Source organism: Cervus elaphus, chromosome 10 (genome assembly GCF_910594005.1).
Source record: "Cervus elaphus chromosome 10, mCerEla1.1, whole genome shotgun sequence".
NCBI lineage: Eukaryota > Metazoa > Chordata > Mammalia > Artiodactyla > Cervidae > Cervus > Cervus elaphus.
In genome coordinates this window covers 47,151,608-47,166,957 of record NC_057824.1, presented here as the reverse complement: position 1 = coordinate 47,166,957, position 15,350 = coordinate 47,151,608, and the positions used below count along the sequence as shown (strand labels likewise).

The window sequence follows — 15,350 nt, the reverse complement described above, 5'->3', positions numbered from 1 at the left end:
CAGTTGTGGACATGGGGTGGGGCGGGGGTGGCGCGCGGGGTTGGAGGCCTGGGCAGGGGGTTGGTAAGGGGCAGGACCCCCAAGGAGTGGCTGGGATGGGAAGACTTAACAAAACTGATATTGGGGAACTGTGAGACATGGAAACTGGCCCTGACCTTTGTAGCCACCTTGCTCAAGCCCTCTGTTTGTCAGTGTAAAGCCCTGGATCCTCGTGAAGTGCTGGGGACCCTAGAAGGGAGGACAGAGAACAGCCAGCCCTGGGGGATGGGCCACCTGCCCCCTCCCACTTTTGTTCCAGGTTTGTCTGGGCAGCCAGGCTGGTCGGCTCACCCCACAGATCGGCTCACCCCCCAGATCGTTTCTCCCAGCCTGTACTCAGGCAGTCCCTGCCCTCAGCCTGGAATGTCTTTTTTCCCTCCTCCACCCTCTGAACCCTGTTAGTCCTGAAGGCCCGGCTCCACGCCTCCTGCTCCGTGAAGCCTTCCCGTGGCTCCTGTGTGGAGGAGTTATCATCAGCCCTGGGCACATCCCCACCAGTGCTGGTGCTGACTAGTCACCCAGGCCCTTTCACCTGCTGGGCTCTGGGGCAGCCTCCAAGCGACGCCCTGAGATTCTCTGCTCCGCATTCCGATCCCTTTAGAGATGAGGAAACCGAACCCAGGACACGTGAAAGTGTTTGGCAGGATGTGTGAGCACGGGTTCCTGATCTGCGGGTTAGAGGGAGAGGGCCCTCCACCCTGGGAGGAGTCTCGGAGTCGCATCTGTGGCCCTAGCGTGCCAAGGCCCAGGGACAGCCGGGGGTGGCGGCCCTCTTTGTCCTGTTTCATCCCTCTGTCTCCGGATGAGAAAACCACAGCACCAGAGTTCTGATGTCCACTTTGGGTCTCATTTAATAGGCACAACTCTCCTGGGGGCAGGGGTGACTCACTGGCTTCATTTTACAGGCAAAGCAGAGGAGCCTGGCTGAGGCCACAGGAGAGTCGGAGGCCAGCTGGGGCCTAGGCACCAGGCCTCCCTCCCGCAGCCTGGGCTGCCGCCTGCTTCCGGTACAGATAGATGATGCCTGAGATGAAGCCGTCGCTGTCGGAGGTGCCAGGCCCCACCTCGAGCTCGGAGGTGGCCAGTTCCCACCGGTCTACAGGCCGGGCCACCAGGCGTTCCCATGCCCCAGCCTGCTCCAGCCTGTCCAGGGTGGCCTCCAGCGCCTCTTTGTATCGAAGGTTGGATGGGTTGGTCCTGGTGGTCAGACAAACCAGCCCACCTGGGGAGGGGTGGGAGAGGAGCAGGTGAGTGGGGGGACAGGGAAGTTGGTCCCCTTCCCACTCACATCCTCACAGGCGGAAGTCCTCCCAGCTTTGAACCCAGGCCAGCTGTTTCCCATCTCCAAGCCTCTGGGGCTCGCTGACCCCTCCCTCAGGCATATAGCCTCTGCTCCTCCAGCTTGATGGCCTCCTATGCACTCTTCAAGGCTCAAGCATCCTTTCCGCTGGGAATTCTTGGCTGAATCCCCTTGACAGAGGGGCCTACCTTCTCCCTGCTCACCCAGTCTGTCTGCTGGAGGGTGTGGCTGGGTCTGAACGCTAACGGGCTTTGGACCTAGAGCAAGTCCCTTCACCTCTTGACCTCTCAGTTTCCCAGCTTGCAACGCGAGGAAGATTACCCTGTCTCACAGGAAGCCCAGCACACTCAGTAAGCGCTGGCTGAATGAATGAGTGACCTCGTCCCTCCAGGTCTTCTCTAGGCACCTACTGTGTGCTCAGCACGGGCTCAAATATACTCAGAAGAGACAGGGGTCTGGAAGGCTTCCTGGAGGAGGAGGTAAGGAGAAGCAGGGTGCTACTGGGGGAGGGGGGTGCTTTGTAGAGGAAAGGCTCTGAAGCAGGAGAGCCTATGACCTGTGGGCAGGCAGACTGGCCAGCTGAGGGGTCTGGCAAGCCCAGGCTGGGCGAGGTGGCCTGGTTTCCTTACTGATTCAGGTGATGGAAGTTTCCTGTCCCTCTGAGCCTGATCACTACCTCTCTCTCTGACCCCAACACAATGTCCTTGCATCCGTCAGCCTCTGTGGTTCCCTGAGGGTGAAGCCTGTCCGGACCTGCCCTGACTTAACCACAGCCCCTGCTGGGCCCTGAGGGCAGTGAAGCGGGGCAGGAGTAGATGAGGTCTTGCTGGGATGGGGCACCTTCAGGGCTTCCAGATCCTGTGCTTCGACCGGGTCTGAACCTCACAGTCCTCATACTTCACCACTCTCCTTTCTGCCTGGGACTTCACTTGGACTGTGAGCCTGCGTGTCACCCCCACATGCCAGAAGTGGGAGATGCCTCGCTTCCCTGAATTCTTGGAGGACTGAACACCCACATTCCTGGGGCCCACCTCCGGCCTGGTCTTTTTCCCCTGGCCCCTTCCCAGGGTGTGTGGGGTGCGTGTATACCTTCTCCCCAGTCCAGAGGCTCCCATGGGGTAAGGCACACAGTAGGAACACAGTAACCACAATCCCCACCTGCACACCAGCCCCGTGTGTGGAGTTTATAGAAAAGTGCTTATATCTATCAGCTCCATTTCACAGATAAGGAAACTGGGGCTGCGAAAGTGAAAGAGACACCTCTAATGGCTGGCCCTGAGTTAGTGGGGAAGCTGGAAGATGAGGGAACTGAACTGAGCCCCTACTATGTGCCAGGATTGAAATACAGGCCTTATAGACACTGAGTGAGCAAGTGAAAGTCATTCAGTCGTGTCCAACTCGTTGCGATTCCATGGACTATAGCCTGCCAAGCTCCTCTGTCTATGGAATTCTCCAGGCAAGAATACTGGAGTAGGTAGTTAGTTATTCCCTTCTCCAGAGGATTGTCCCGATCCAGGGATCGAACCCAGGTCTCCCGCATTGCAGGCAGATTCTTTTGTCTCAGTTTGAGCCACCAGGGAAGCCCTGATAGACGCTGCGGCTGCTGCTGCTGCTGCTAAGTCACTTCAGTCGTGTCCGACTCTGTGCGACCCTATAGACGGCAGCCCACCAGGCTCCCCCGTCCCTGGGATTCTCCAGGCAAGAACACTGGAGTGGGTTGCCATTTCCTTCTCCAACTGATAGACACTACTTCACCCAATTCTCACTGCAACGCTTGTGGGGAAGGGACGGTGCCACTCTGCTTATTGGTGAGGATACAGAGGCCAAAAAGGAGTGGAGCTATTTCCAGTTTCCCAGTGGCTGAGAGGCAAGCTGACTACCTGGGTCTGTTGATGGTAGCAGCTGAGGCCGAGCCTGGGCTGGAAGCTGGTGGCTGAGATGCTAGACTGTGTGACCCCAGGCACACCCCACACCTCGCTTGGCCTGAGGGGTTCTGAGGCTTGTGTCTGTGCATGTGGAGAAGGGAAGGTGTGCGTGGGTGTGGTTGGACGGGCTGCTTCTCACCTGACTTGGTAACTCGCAGGAGCTCAGGTATCGCGCTGCAGGGCACCTGGCCATCACTGAGGGCACCCACCATCAGCACCGCGTCGAAGGTCCCTGTGTGGGGATGCGGACATGGTGTGGTGGTTTGTCTTCAGTGTGGCCTCAGACCACCCTGGAGGACGGTGTTCATGGTGGGGACTGGGGAGGGACCAGGCCTGCTGCTGGGGTCTGCAGGACCATGATCCCCTGGGCCATATGGCAGCTGTGGCCCAGTCCTGGACTGAGATCAGGTCATGGGATGGAAGTTTCAGGGAAAGCATCTCAGTGAGAGATTGAGGGGCTCGGAGTGTGTGTGTGTGTTGGGGGGGGGGTTGGGGAGGGCTAGGCAAGGGGGATGGCGTCTTGGCAAAAGGAAGGGGCTCTGTCAGAGGGTGGGCCTTGGGCTGTCAAGGTGGGAGGGGAAGTACCTTCAGCACTGGGTAGTGGCTCCTGGCCCAGGGTGCAGAGGCTGAGGCACTGGTAGAGGCCGCGGGCCCTGGCCTGATCCAACATCCCTGGGCTTCCATCCACCCCATGCAGCTGGCGGAAGCCCCGAGCCTGCAGCTGGGGTGGGGGGACCCACTCACAGTTCCCACCTGCCACCTCCCAGGTGGGTCCCCGCACCTCGGGGAGGACAGGGGGCCCCACGGTGAATGTGGTCCCAGTGTCTGGAAACAGTGAGTCTGAGCAGGCGAGCGGGGATCTGGGACTGGGGTAGTAGGAATTTTGAGCAAGTAGGGGCTGACGGGAGGGTAGGGGGGTCTGGGGTGGCCTCACCTCTGCAGCCACGAGGCCAGTACCACAGGCCACGTCCAGGATCAGGGCAGCGTGGGGTGGACCCGGAAGGGCTTGGCTGAGGCAGTCGACTGCGAGGCGCGGAGCGCAGTACTGCAGGGCAGCCACATCCTGGGGACAGAATGCTGAGCCAACCGCCACCCCACGCTCCGGCATTTAGGGGCCCTTCTTGTGGGGTAGAGCCAGCCAAGCCAAGCTGTATGTGTGTGCTGGGGGCCCAGGATCTGGTGGAACTACAGTGAGGGGAGACCCAGGTGTGAGGTGCTTTCCTCTGCCAACGGGCCTTTTCTGTGGGCCTTGGCATCGCTCTCTGCTTAGTTCATTGTGACCCCTCACGGCACCTCTTCCAGGCAGCTTCTCTGCCTGGACTCCTGTACCTGGGTGAGGAGGTCTTGGCCCCCGATCTCTAGGGGCTGCCAATCTGGAAGAGGGTCAGAGGGCAGGGCCACTGTGGTTGGGCTGAAGAAGAGTTGGATGGAGAGCAGACAGGACTGGAGGTTGCACCCAGGTCTTACTTCACTCTCACATTCATCTCCCTGGGATGATGCTAGGCTTACTATTCCGGCCTTACAGACAGGAAAATTGAGGCCAGATGAGCGGAGGAGGGCAGAGGTGAGGACCTGGCCGGTTTACCTGGTCATAGTTCGGAGCCCATTGGTCATAGAAGTGAAGCTTGCGGGCCAGATCAGTGATGCCATGCGAAGCCCCAACCAGCGCACGCACCTCGGACAGGCTCCTGCCCTCCGCCATCCTGCTGTGGGGACATGGCCCACCTCAAGCTCTAACCCCCTCCCACCCTCGTGCGGAGCAGAGGAGGCTGTCAGGAGGCGGCCTCTGCGCGCCTCTGCCCGGGGAACAATGCAATCCCATTTCACAGGAGGGAACCCTGAGCACAGAGAGTGCGAGGCTGGACACCTGGGGGCTCAGGGCTGCGGAAGGGGTGTTTCCCGCGGTGAGGAGCAGGGGGAGGACCTGCCCTCGTCTCCCAGTCGGCCTTGGTGAGAGGGATTCCAGGGTAGAAGGGCCCTTAAGACCTAGGTGGTCAGAACTCACCGCCAATCTGACCCGCCGGGGAGGTGGGTGGGCTCCGGAACTCTGGGCGGGGCCTGTACTGAGAGCCTGGCCCCGCCCCCATCTCGCTCAATGATTGGTTTTCCGCTAAGAGAAAATGCCCAATCAGAGCAAAGCACTGGCAACCCGTCCCTCCACCACCAACCAATGAATTCAAAGTTCTTGGGAACGCCTTCAGCCTGGAAAGATCCCAGAATCTTCAGAGACGCTTTGAAAGGTATCCCGGTGGAGGAATATTTCTTTTTCCTCCCGGCTCCTGACGTCCTTTATGCTTCCCCAAAGCATCAGCTTTTAGGCTGTAGGAGCCTTAGAATTCCAGCGGGACAAAGAGGGACGTAGGATCAGCCTTCATTTTTAGAATAGTCACCAAGATTCATGAGAGGCTGCCCAGTAGAACTGATGATGGCATTGTTTTATAATACACGCTGTTCAAATGACTGTTGAGCACTTAAAATGTGTCTAACGCTGCTGAAGCCAAACAACTCAGATTGGGACTCGAACCCAGTTGTGCTTCAGATGGGACATGAACCCACAATCTCTGGCTATGGAGCAGGCTCCAAGCACCAGAGAAGACTGAGTCTGTAGATGGAGGAATCTGGGCCCTAGATTGTGAGGGGCAGTGCCCTATCTACCAACCTGCATTGCACTGTAACATGAAAAATAAATAAATAAATATATAAATATATATGAAAGAAATGGCAACCCACTCTAATATTCTTGCCTGGGAAATCCCATGGACAGAGGAGCCTGGCAAGCTACAGTCCAAGGGGTCACAGGAGTTGGACACGACTTAGTGACTAAACAATAATAATATACATATGCTCTTTTTCATATTCTTTTTCATTATAGTTCACCAAAGGATATTGAATATAGTTCCCTGTACTATACAGTAGGACCTTGTTGTTCATCCATTCTATATAGAATAGATTGCATCTGCAAATCCCAACCTCTGCCTTGGCAACCACAAGTCTGTTCTGCATGTCTATTTCTGTTTTGTAGATAAGTTCATTGATGTCATATTTTAGATTCCACATACAAGTGATGTCATATGGTATTTGTCTTTCCCTAATGAAACAGAAGGGAAAGGGGGCAGGGCACAACTTTTAAAAGAATGACATAGCTGTTGAGGGTATGACAAACTGGTTAGAACCCACTAGGTCTAAGACGGCAGAAGATTCAACTTCCAGCAGACCTTGAGGCTCATTCCACGCTCATTGTAATTCATTGTTGTTGTTCAGTTGCTCAGTTGTGTCCAACTCTTTGTGACCCCGTAGACTGCAGCACACCAGGCTTTCCTATCCTTCACCATCTCCCGGAGTTTGCTCCAACTCACGTCCATTGAGTTGGTGATGCCATCCAACCACCTTATCCTCAAACCCAGTGTGCCTCACAGGGGACTTGAACCCAGCTGTGCTTCAGATGGGACATGAACCCACAATGAACTGTGTAATCCATTAGCATACACTATGTGACACACCCACCAATGAGATGACAGGTCTGAGGCTGACCATAAAAGGCCAAAAATGGACAGTGGCCCGATTCCTGGAAATCTCCTCCCCTTATCCAAATAGTTGGAATAATCTTCCCACTGTTTAGCCTATGAAGTTACCTAGCCCATAAAAACTAACCACCCCATGTGTCAGGGCCTCTTGCCTTCTGAAATGGCAAACTCTGTGGAGTGTGTTTCTCTCTACATGTTGGGTTGGCCAGAAGGTTTGTTCATTTTTTTCCAGAATAGTGCTTAGTTGTCTTTAACGTCATATGAAACAGTTTTGTTAGACTGTGACAGCTGCTGTATCAGTGTGTATTAAAAAAACATCAAAATTGGTGAATTTTTGTGTAGCCATTTTAATATTGAAGATGGAAGAAAAAAGTCACATTTTCTTCATATAATGCTTTATTATTTCAAGAAGTATAAAAATACAATTGACATGCAAAAAAAAAAAAAGATTTATGCAGTGTATGGAGAAGATGTTGTGACCAATCAAACGTGTCAAAAGTGATGGTGAAGTTTCGTGTTAGAGATTTTTTTTTGCTGGGTGATGCTCCATAGTCAGGTAGACTGGTTTAAGTTAATAGCAATCAGTTGAGATATTGAGAACAATCAAAATTATACCATATGGGAGATAGCATACTCAAAATATCCAAATTAAGCTTTGAAAATCATTTGTACCAGCTTGGTTGTGTTAATCACTTAGATGTTTGGGTTCCACATAAGTTGCTTGAAAGAAAAATACTTTCTTGACCATATTTCCACATGTGATTCTCTACTGAAACATAATGAAAACCTTCTGTTTTTAAAGCAAATTATGATGGGCAATGAAAAGTGGATACTGTATAATAATGTGGATGGAAGAGATTGTGGGGCAAGTGAAATGAACCACCACCAACCATACCAAAGCCCAGTCTTCATTCAAAGAAGGGGATGATGTATATATGTTGGGAGTGGAAGGGAGCTCCTTCTGGAAAAATCAAGCGATTACTTTCAACAAGTACTGCTCTCAGACCGATTGAAAGCAGCACTCAGTGAAAAACATCCAGAATTAGTCAATAGAAAACATAATCTTCCATTAGGATAAGGCAAGACCACATGTTTCTTTGATGACCAGGCAAAAACCATTACATTTTGGCTGGTAAGTTCTGATTCATCTGCCGTATTTGCCAAACATTGCACCTTTGGATGTCCATTTATTTTAGTCTTTACAAAATTATCTTAAAATTTTTTAAAAGTCTTTATTGAGTTTGTTACAATATTGTTTTTTTTTTTTGGTCATGAGACATGTAGGATCTTAGCTCCTCAGCCAGGATTGAACCCGCAGCCCCTACACTGGAAAGCAAAGTCTTAACCACTGGACCACCAGGGAAGTCCCTACAAAATTCTGTTAATGGAAAAAATTTCAATTCCCTGAAAGACTGTAAGAGTAACCTGGAACAGTTTTTTTTTCTCAAAAAGATAAAAAAGTTTTGGGAAGATGAAATGATGTAGTTGCCTGAAAAATGACAGAAGGTAGTGGAACAAAATGGTGAATACACTGTTCAATAAAGCTCTTGGTGAAAACAAAAAATATGTCATTTATTTTTATTTAAAAAACAGAAGGTACTTTTTGGTCAGCCCAATAAATTCACTTCTTACCTATCACTTTGTCTCTCCCTGAATTCTTTCTGCAATTAGACATAAAGAACCTGAGCTTTATTAGGTCCTGAGACCAGGAGTGTGAACTCAACTAAAAGACAATGGTTTCTGGCTGAGTTTGAGTCCTGGGATGTGGATTTAAACCCCAATCTGAGGAGCAAGGTTTTATTAAGACTCAGAAAGAAACTTGGGGACTGCGCTGGTGATCCAGTGGTTAAGACATCATGTTTCCACAGCAGGGACACAGATTTGATCTCTGGTTGGGAAACTAAGATCTCACATGCCTCTTGATGTAGCAAAAAAAAAAAAAAAAAGAAACTTTGACCTTCCCCCTAACTGCCTAAAATATTTAGATAGAGCTATCGCCATAGATATCTGCAAAGAATGTGAGCTAGGTGTGGTGGGGGGAAATTCCAGGAAGTGCCTAGAGATCAGAGTCCTCTCTCTGCCCATTGTCTCTGCCTGGCCCAGCAAACATTTGTTTACCAAACGTGTACTTTTCTGTGATATCTGTGGCCTTCTTCCTTTTTTCTTAAAATGCTTGTTTATTTATTTGGCTGTGTTGGGATCTTTATGTAGCACACCCTTTTTGTAGATTTTTTGTTATGGTGCATGGGCTGTCCAGTTGTGGCTCATAGGCTTAATTGCCCCTCAGCATTCAGGATTTTCATTTCCCAACCAGGGATCCAACCCAAGTCCTCTGCATTGAGAAGCAGATTCTTAATCACTGGACCACCAAGAAAGTCCTGCCTTCTTCCTTTGTGAAATTTCAGACCCCTATCCCAACATCCTCCTTTATCTTTAGCTGATGATGGTATTTAAAGTGAGTGTTTCAGCCAATTCATTGAGTTACTCAGTTTTCCTGGGGTCTGTTCCATGAATGTTGTTGTTTAGTCACTCAGTGACGTCTGACTCTTTGCTACCCCATGGACTGTAGCCCGCCAGGCTCCTCTGTCCATGGGATTTCCCAGGCAAGAAAACTGGAGTGGGTTGCCATTTCCTTCTCTAGGGGACCCTCCCCACCCAGGGATCAAACTCACGGCTCCTGCCTTGGGAGGCAGAGTCTTTACCACTGGAGCCACCATTACATGTTATTAAACTTCTGTTTGATTTTCTCTTGTTAATCTCATGTCAATTTAAATCTTAGGTCAGCCAGGAGGGTAGAGGAAAATTTCTTCCTCCCCTGAAACAGAGTTCCCCTGCCAAGTTTATGATTAACCTCTATCCAAAATGTTGTTCTCATTCTTGTCTCACACCCATTCCCCTCAGGATTGAGGAGTATCAAAGAAAAGCAGGGAATGAAACCCTCCTGAGTACAAAAGCCTCTCTGTGTTGCCAGGTTCCTGTTTATAGAAAATGGCTTTAGTCTCCTAGGGCTGCCCTGAGTTCCAAAGAGCAGGCACAAGCATTACTAACTAGGGAAATGAGGGAACGTGAAACAAAGGAAAAGCAGTTAAGCGAGAAAATAATGACAATAAGTCAGCTATAAAACAGAGTCCTAGTTCCTCTTTAAGGGACGTATGTAACCATCTGGCACGTATCTTGGAGCAGCTGTTTTGCAGGAACTAAGGCCCCCACCCAGGTGGAGGATGGTGACTCCATGTTGAGACCAAAAGGTAGATTGCAGATCGGTCAGTTGGAAACGGGGAGGTTCAGGATGGAGCTTGATGACATTCCTGGAACACCACCTCACCAGCCAATCAGAAGAAAGTCATGCACTCCGCAGCCCTCTCCCCAAGTGTTGCCTTTGAGGACCCTTCCCCGAAAGCTACCAGGGAGTCTGGGTCTTCTGAGCACAAGCCGCCCATTCTTGGTGGGCTCTACAATAAATGCTATACTTTCCTTCACCACAGCCCTGTGTCGGTACCTTGGCTTTGCTTCATGTGGGCCAGCAAATCCAAGTTTGGTTTGGTAACACCCTGACACCAGGCTTCCCTCAGGGCTCAGTCGGTAAAGAGGCTGCCTCCATTGCAGAAGACCCAGGTTCAATCCCTGAGTGGGGAAGATCCCCTGGAGAAGGAAATAGCAACCCACTCCAATATTCTTGCCTGGAGAATTCCATGGACAAAGGAGCCTGGTGGGCTACAGTCCATGGGGTCACAAAGAATCGGACACAGCTGAGTGACTAGCACTTTTACTTTCACTGACATTAGCCAAGATCCCAGCCCTGACCTATCTTAGCCTAGAGCTGTACCGAGAACATGTGAACCTGCTGCAAATAATAGACCCCTGGGTGGCTCAGCTGGTAAAGAATCCGCCTGCAATGCGGGAGACCTGGGTTCGATCCCTGGGTTGGGAAGATCCCCTGGAGAAGGGTACGGCTACCTGCTCTAGTATTCTGGCCTGGAGAATTCCACGGACTACTGTCCATGGGGTCGCAAATCGTCGGACACGACTGAGTGACTTTCATTTCCCTTCACTTCACTTGTGTACTTGTGGCTTAAAGAGAGAGGGATTTACAGGTCTCAGACAGGAAGCTGAGACTGAAAAGCTTGGTCTGGGGCTCAGTTACACCGTCAGGGACCCTGGTTTTTGTCCCCTTCTCTCTCTGCCTCCTTTTGTAGGGAGGCCTTTGTCCTCATCTCTGTTGCAGCAGCTACACCTCCCAATAGGACAAAGGGGAAAGGGCACAAAGCTAGGCCAGCTGAGTTTATTCTGTCACAAAAGCTTTCTTAGAAGCCCCACCCCATGACTCCTGCATCATCCTATTGGCCAGAATGGGTCACATGACCACCCCTGAATCATCACTGAGTGTGGGGGGAGGTGGGTCGGAGATAGCGGCTAGATCAACCAGGTGACACCTGGGCCCCATCTCTTCAGCCTCACGTGCCATTTAGGCCCATAAATATTTATTGTGCACCTTCTGTTTGCCAGGTCCTGGGCAGGGCACTGGAGGCAGTCACAGAGATGAGTCAGACGTAGCCCCCACTCTGCCCTGTTCTGGTGGTCGGTGGTGAGGGTGGGGTGTCCTCTCCTGTCCCGGATCTGCTCACCCACCCCCTGCATGTCCAGGACTACTTTTGACTGGGGGTGGATGGGCACTATGATGGAATGTCATTGTCATTGACCCTTCACGTAAGGTGGATGGCTCCAATAAAGGCAGTTTGGTTGGACCACCAGAGGGTGGCTTTGGGTTGTTCTAGGAGAAGCCCTGGTTGGGGGGGAGGGTCCCTGGTGGGGGCTGTTTGTCCCATCTGCCCTTGTAGCCCCTCAGTGTTGTCCTGCACAGTTTGTGGGTGCCTGTATCTAAGACTCCTGCTGGAACAAGAGACCTGCCATGTGAGACATTGTAGGGGGCGGAGCTGGTGGTCTCTGGACACCACTCTGCTCCCTCCCCACCCAGGCATGGACCCCAGGCCTTACGGACTTCTCTCCCCATAACCCACTCTATTCCTTCCCCTGTTTAGCCTCGGGCGGGGAGGCCTTTTCTCTGACAACACATTTTTGTCTCCTTTGATCGTTCCATCTCAAGTTTCTAGAGCCTTTGCCCAAAACGATCTTTCCCGGGGCCATGGACACCACTGGAGAAAAGGGTCAGGTAACAGAAAAACAGTTTGGGGGTGAGGAGGGGGTAGTAATGATCTCTGGTGGCCTCGGCCCGTAGCGGCTTGAGGCAGGGTTTCTGGTTCCTAGCCAGAGACTGAAATCCCGCGGTGGCAGTGAGAGCGCTGAATCCTGGCTTGGTGGCCAGGTGGTCATGACAACGCCCATCAGATGTGTAGAAACGAATTTCCACATAGAAATGGAAAGTAGTGAAGCAACTAAAGTGTTTATTAGGAGGAGAAAGGGTGCGTGTGGATAGACACACGGGTGTTAATCAGAGAGTTGGGCCCTCATGGTAGTTTGACTCACTTTCTTTTTTTTTTTTTTTTAAAGTTTCAGACTATCTATTAATCAGTGTAAACCACATCACAGTACACCAACATGATTTCATGCATTTAGAGGGGAAATATTTCCTGGTTAAGTGGAAAATTGTGCGGATGGCTCCTGGAAGACCTTCATTCTGAGCAGCTTTATAGTGAAACATTTCATTTAGAAGTCTTCTTCAGTTTGCTATAATCCGCATTCACAGAGTGGGACTTGTACTGACCATCAGAACCCAGTCTGTTCCAGTTGTTCAGGTGCTCAGTCATGTCCGACTCTTTGTGACCCCATGAACTGCAGCTCACCAGGCTTCCCTGTCCTTCACCAACTCCTGGAGTTTGCACAAACTCATGTCTACTGAGTCGGAGATGCCATCCAACCATCTCATCCTCTGTTGTCCCCTTCTCCTCCTGCCCTCAATCTCTCCCAGCATCAGAGTTGGTCCAATGAGTCGGTTCTTCGCATCAGGCGGCCAAAGTATTGAAGCTTCAGCTTCAGCATCAGTCCTTCCAATGAATATTCAGGGTTGATTTCCTTTAGGATGAACTGATTTGATCTCCTTGCTGACCAAGGGACTCTCAAGAGTCTTCTCCAACACCACAGTTTGAAAGCATTAATTCTTCAGCGCTCAGCCTTCTTTGGGCTTCCCTAAGAGCTTAGTTGGTAAAGAATCCGCCTGAAATGCAGGTTCAATTCCTGGGTTGGGAAGATCCACTGGAGAAGGGATAGGCTACTCACTCCAGTATTCTTGGGCTTCCCTTGTGGCTCAGCTGGTAAAGAATCTGCCTGCAATGCGGGAAACCTGGGTTTGATCCATGGGTTGGGAAGACTCCCTGGAGAAGAGAACGGATACCCACTCCAGTATTCTGGCCTGGAGAATTCTATGGACTCTATAATTCATGGGTTCGCAAAGAGTCGGATACGACTGAGCAACTTTCACTTCAGCCTTCTTTATGGTCCAACTCCCAACATGTGTACATCACTACTGGAAAAACCATAGCTTTGACTAGACGGACCAGGGTTCCAGTTTGTTTTAGGTTTCTGGATTATTCTTCCTGTCCCAACTGACATCAGGATTGAACAAGGCCAGGTGCAAGACATACAGTGATGCTGCAGTACCTCCTGCTCCAATAAATATGAAGAAGGGGATCAAGCTAGGATGCTTCTTGGCCTGACCAACGATCTGGCAGAGCATGGTTGCGAAAGAGGCCTCGAGTCCAAACGGAGAAAAAAATCTAACCCGCAAGGCCAGGGATTAAAGTTTCTACCTGAATCATTTTTTTAAAAAAAATATTTTTAATTGGAAGATAATTGCCTTACAGTATTATGTTGGTTTCAACATCAACATGAATCAACCATAGGTTCACCCATGTCCCCTCCCGCATGAACCTCCCATCTCTCTCCCCATCCCACCCCTCTAGGCTGGGACTGAGCCCTGGGCCCTGGTTTGAGTTCCCTGAGTCATCCAGCAAATTCTCCCTGGCTCTCTATTTTACGTATGGTAATGTGTGTTTCCATGGCACCGTCTCCATACATCCCACCCTCTCCTCCCTGCCCCCCAGCTGTGTCCCTAAGCCTGTTCTTTATGTCCGTGTGTCCATTACTGCTCTGCCGACTGGTTCATCCGTCCCATCTTTCTAGATTCCATACATATGCGCTAGTATACGATATTTGTCTTTCTCTTCCTGATTTACTTCACTCTGTATAAAGGCTCTAGGTTCATCCACCTCATTAGGACTGACTCAAATTCCGCCTGAATCACTTCCTGGGGGCGCGGGGGCGGGGGCGGCGTTTCTTCTGGGTTTCCCTTGGCAGATCATTTTGCTTTGCCAGGTTCTGAGGCTGTATTTGGTGTATATCTCAGGGTCCTTCCATCTGTGCATGCACATCTCTTAGTCAAGATGGATTCTAGCAAAAAAGAGCCTTACGGGTAGGTTGACATCGCTTACTATGAAGTGGTGCCCCCTCCCTTTTTGACCTTCAAGGAGCCTTTCTGAGCATGTGTAGTTAGGAAGGTCTCCTTGACCTCGAGAATGAGAAATATGTGGTCTCTGTGTCTTATCTGGGCAAGGCTCGGCTCTTCTCTGGCTCCTGCTATCTTGGATCATCTGTCCGCAGGGCATGGCTGACCAGCCTGGGGTCCACAGAGCTTCTGCCTCAGTAATAGCAGCTGCTCATCTTTCAAAGCTATCCTTGGATCTCAGATGTACAAGCCACAGGTCGGGGGTTGCTGGTGGAGCAGGAGAGAGGCAAGAGTCATCTGTAGCTAGAGGGAGTGGACCAGGGTGAGGGCATGATGAAGCAAGACCTGGAGATGAGCTCTAGGGGGAAAGGCACTACTTTTCGGGGGGTCAGGCATGTGAGGCTGGGTGTGCGCATGCGTGATGCGTGAACATATGGAGGTCAGCTGGGACGGTACTTTTTTTTTGCTTTCTCATCAATTTTATTGGTAAAATTCACACACCGCCAGTTGGATGGTTTCTAGTCTATTCAAATCTACATACGCATCAGCACAGTTAACTTAAGACCAAGCTCACCATCCAAACAGAAGCCCCAACCCTGCCAGCAGTCAATCCCCAACTCCAGCTGGGATGTTTCTGAATGCAACTGTCAAAACCACAAACCCGCGGGAGGTGGCCTAAGCAGTAGTTTGCTCTTTCCTCTGACAGGAAGTCCAGTGGTTAGCGAAAGCAAAGCACAGCTGATTTCTCCCAGGACTCAAAGTCCATCCTCTGGTTTGCTGGTTTGTCCTACGCCTATCCCAGAGGAGCCCCTTCTGGTCCCAAGACGGTGACAGCAGCTCAGGCAGTCCTGTGGCCTCACAGACAAAACCCCAAGGTGGGCTGCAGATGGCCTCGTCTCCTGGTCTCTCTCTTGTCCTTTGGGGGAAGATGTTTTCCCAGAAACCCCAGAGACCGGGAAAGCAAGGTCTGGTACTTCCAGGTTGGGGTGTGGGAGGCAAGCAGAGTCTCCAGGGGGGAGGAAGGGGGAACGGCTGCTGGTCCAAGCTGCAGGGCCCCCTCCTTGATGTGGGAGCATTTGTGGGTGGAGCAGTTGCCACGTGCA

General features: G+C 51.2%; 2 protein-coding genes across 2 annotated transcripts; both read right to left on the bottom strand.

The window, feature by feature from the left end:
- Positions 1–867: 867 nt before the first annotated feature.
- On the bottom strand, positions 868–5,326 carry METTL27 (methyltransferase like 27). Its single transcript, XM_043914967.1, is given in 7 exon segments — positions 868–1,130; positions 1,132–1,261; positions 3,404–3,496; positions 3,850–3,985; positions 4,199–4,327; positions 4,850–4,970; positions 5,270–5,326. Coding segments are annotated over 6 exon segments (846 nt in total). The 5' UTR covers positions 4,967–4,970; positions 5,270–5,326; the 3' UTR covers positions 868–889.
- A 7,122-nt stretch (positions 5,327–12,448) lies between these two features.
- Positions 12,449–13,479, bottom strand: LOC122702022 (cytochrome c oxidase subunit NDUFA4-like). Its single transcript, XM_043915541.1, has 2 exons — positions 13,322–13,479; positions 12,449–12,533 (listed from the first exon to the last, which is right to left on the bottom strand). Exons 1-2 carry the CDS (start codon positions 13,477–13,479, stop codon positions 12,449–12,451), a joined length of 243 nt encoding a protein of 80 aa, XP_043771476.1.
- Positions 13,480–15,350: the final 1,871 nt, after the last annotated feature.

Coding starts and splice junctions, on each gene's coding strand:
- LOC122702022 (XM_043915541.1), bottom strand. CDS start 13,479: ATGCTCTGCCAGATCGTTGGTCAGGCCAAGAAGCATCCTAGCTTGATC. Junction 12,534..13,321: donor AGGAAGAATAATCCAGAAAC/CTAAAACAAACT, acceptor GCACCTGAACAA/CTGGAACAGACTGGGTTCTG.